The following is a 3639-nucleotide window of genomic DNA, read 5'->3' as shown; positions in this document are numbered from 1 at the left end:
ACCGTAATCATTTTAACTGTATATATAATGGTTACGGTTAAAGAATATTTATAATCGTAACCGGTGATTAATCAACCGTAACTGTAATCATCGTAACCGTGGTCAACTTTGATTTTATCCAGGCCGTCATTTTCGGGATGGGCCTGAATTGGGAGAGGCCCAATTCAACCATTAACAGCGACATTTGTTATTCGATCAATATCGATCGTTGCGACATTTGGAAAAGATTGTAGTCGCAGCGAATAGCGATAGGCAAACGCCCGTGCCAATTGTGTACTTCATTATTGATTCAATTCCATATTCTCTCTCAAGTTGGTAAAAAAATTACCAATATACTATAATTTTTTGAAAATTATCTATTGTTTTGTTTGATTTACATGTACTTATTATATATATATATATATATATATATATTATTTCGCATTAAACCCGCGGATCGATTTTTGATAACTAAAAATTGAAATTTTAAGTTGAATTTATTTTGTTAATATTATTTGTTTTGTTTAGCATTTATTATATTTTGATAGTTAATTCTACGATTTCACTCGTGGTACCGCCTCGTATTAATATTGATTCACCCGTCCTACCATATAACCCTGTTCCGTGAAATTAAACATTATTTTGTTATTGTTTTTATAATATTTTAATTTAAAAAACATATATAATTTGAGTCAATTTAAAAGTTTGCTTTAAATGGCTCCCATAATATATATATTTTTAATTTTTATAGAGTTCAAATATCATTAATATAATAAACTTTTTATAAAATTTAAATATTATAAATACTTTAACGTTTTATCATCTTTAAATATTTACAATGTTTAAACTTCTTATAAATTCTTATAAATTTTAAATATTTATAATATTTGAAACTTCATAAAAGTTTTAATATCGACCCAAACTTCATAATTGTATTTTGGTTGTTGATTCTAAGATTTCACTCATAGTATATCGTTCCGTATTAATATCGACACAAACCTGTCACACCATATAATCCCGTCCCGTGAAATTAAACATCATGTTATTTTTCTTTTTAATAATAATTTTATTTAGAAGACATATAATTCGAGTCAATTTAAAAGCTTTGCTTTTAAAATTGTCTCTATAGTATATATATTTATAATTTTTTATAGAGTTCAAATGTTAGTAATATATAAACCTTTTAATAGAATTGAAATATTATAGATACTTTAAAAGTTTTATAATATTTAAATTTCTTATAAGTTTAAAATTAATAATACTTAAAATTCTTATAAAATTAAAATATTCATAATATTTGAAACCTTATGAAATAATAATAATCTAAAATAACATATTATTCCATAGACATAATTAATATTTATATATTTGGTAATAATGTTTTTTTGGAGTTAATCTAATTTATAACTAAACAAATTATTTATAGCCAAAATGAGTTTGGTTTATAATAAGTAATATAGCAAAATGAGTTTGTCAAATAACGAATGGTAACCATAATTTAATTAATGTACATTAAAATAAATATATTTAAAAAATGAATTACTTAAAAAAGGGGCTTTTGCAAAAATGCCCCTTTTTTAATGCCACTTTTCAAAAATGTCCTTTCTTTAAAACTTTATAAAAAATGCTCTTAAAAATATAAGATTTACCCAAATATGTATGTAACATTATTAAAACATACACAAACTACATTTCTATGTATCTAAAATCTTATAAATACTTTATAAATGCATTTTAAATACCTTTTAAAACCTTTAAAATATCTTGTAAAACCTTTGAAAAACCTTAAAAATCCTTTAAAATAACTTGTAAAACCTTTAAAAACACCTTATAAAACCTTATAAATACTTGGATCGAGTCTTCAAGTAGTAGTTACAATCCATAAGTACCTTATAAACCTAATAAAACTTTATAGAATTTTCAGATTTAAAAAGAGGCATTTTTTAAAATGGACATCTAAAAAGGGCATTTTTGAAAAGGGACACACCAAAAGGGGCATTTTTAACAATTTCCCTTAAAAAAATTGGTTTGTCAAAATTAATTAATATCTTTATGATAGTATGAAAATGATTAGTTATGGTTAAGATATTATGTTAAGATTTTTTTGGTAATTAATATCTTTGATTTAAAATTTCGAAATTAAATAATTAATGCTAGTGGCATTGCTTCGTAAATACTTTCAAGCTCTAGGATTTGTTTGCTAAGTATACTCTAAAAATGTATATATAGATTTTATTAACAAAAGAATATGAAAACAAACAAAAAAAGAATAATATATTATCGAAAAAATTAGAGAATATGGAAAAGTAGAGGCGTAGGACAAAGTCGACTTTAACACAATCCGAATCCGAATCCGAATCCGAATCCGAGCAATATATAAAAATCCAACCTTTTCCTCAAATCCTCTGCTTCGCGTTTTTCTTCCGCATTGACTTTACCAATCTCAACTTTCTCCGGGATCGCAGATTTATCTTCGTTTCAACCATGACTCATATCCTTTGATTCTCTCTTTGCTTCAATCGATTTCTCATCTCCACAATCTTTTTAGGGTTTTGATTGCTGAATTTAGGGGTTAAAGTTTTCAATTTTAGGGTTTGTTTTTTGGAGAAGATTGCTCTGTTTGATTCTCTGTTTCTGTTTGTATAATGACTAGATCTTGCTTATAAGGATTCTGAATTTGTGAAACAGTTTGTTGTTTTCTTTGATTCAAGCTTTTGAATTTTGATGCGTAATCGTCACGTGGAAGTCAGAGAGAGCGTGACCGTGAAAGAGCCGCGGCTCGTGCTGGAGGAAAGGGTAAGAATGCTGAAGATGGTCTGACTCCGGAGCAACGTCGTGAAAGGTATAAACGAATCTTTAGTTGGGTTCCTCTGATCTGTTTGGTTGTGTAATGATTCGATCTGTTTGGTTGTTGTTGTGTAATGAAATGATACAGAGATGGAAAAGCATTGCAAGAGAAGGCAGCTAAGAAAGCTGCTCAAGCTGCAGCTGCAAGTTCTGGTGGTGGAGCTGGAAGTAAAGGAGCTGCTAAGAAGTGATGATTGATCATTTGGTTTGTCTTTTGAGCATATTGTAGACTTTATGTTTGAGATTGGGTTGTTTAGACTTGAGCTTTGACTCTTGTCTGAATCCTATTATACTGTCTTTGTGTTGAAATTGCAATTTGATGCTTATGATGATATTATTGTTACTCTTGAGTTTATGTTTCATTCTTTCTCTCGGAATGTTTGGAATCTGTTCATTATACTCTGTTTGTTGAGATTGCAATTTGATGCATATGGTGAAATCTTATTTGGTCTTTCTTTGATCTGTTATTATGAAGTATACTTGTTATTATACTGTCTCTTTTGGGGACATTGTGGTTCTTGTTACTGTGTTTTGTCGAGTTTGACATTATGGCTCACTATTTCTCTCAGAATGTTCGATAATCGGGTCGTTTAGTCAGACTGTTTGAATTATGTTATGATGTCTCTCTATCGTAATCGCAGTGTGATGCTTGTGGCACATATTATTTGGTCTTTGATCTGTACTAAAGTTTATGACAGTTGTGTGAGTGTGCTCAGTATGGGTCATTGAATGGTTTAGGGAAAAAATAATTAAGAAAACTCGAAACTATAGATCCAGTCTAGGAAGCATTTTCGGCGAAACACTGTTTTTGTT

The 3639-nt window shown here is 28.5% G+C and overlaps 1 protein-coding gene across 1 annotated transcript; it reads left to right on the top strand.

Moving 5' to 3' along the window:
- The first annotated feature begins 2356 nt into the window (after window positions 1–2356).
- Window positions 2357–3203, top strand: LOC9306442. The gene is made up of 3 exons (XM_002870325.2): window positions 2357–2470; window positions 2719–2821; window positions 2915–3203. The coding sequence occupies exons 1-3, from the start codon at window positions 2464–2466 to the stop codon at window positions 3015–3017; spliced, it is 213 nt and encodes a 70-aa protein (XP_002870371.2). The 5' UTR covers window positions 2357–2463; the 3' UTR covers window positions 3018–3203.
- The last annotated feature ends 436 nt before the right edge of the window (window positions 3204–3639 follow it).

Source organism: Arabidopsis lyrata (assembly GCF_000004255.2).
Source record: "Arabidopsis lyrata subsp. lyrata unplaced genomic scaffold ARALYscaffold_7, whole genome shotgun sequence".
In the NCBI taxonomy this organism is placed as follows: domain Eukaryota; kingdom Viridiplantae; phylum Streptophyta; class Magnoliopsida; order Brassicales; family Brassicaceae; genus Arabidopsis; species Arabidopsis lyrata.
This window is presented reverse-complemented; position numbering and strand designations above follow the sequence as displayed.

Bases quoted from the DNA above. Each gene is read 5' to 3' on its own strand.
- LOC9306442 (XM_002870325.2), top strand. The intron at 2,822-2,914 runs GTATAAACGAAT...GAAATGATACAG, and splicing joins CCGGAGCAACGTCGTGAAAG to AGATGGAAAAGCATTGCAAG.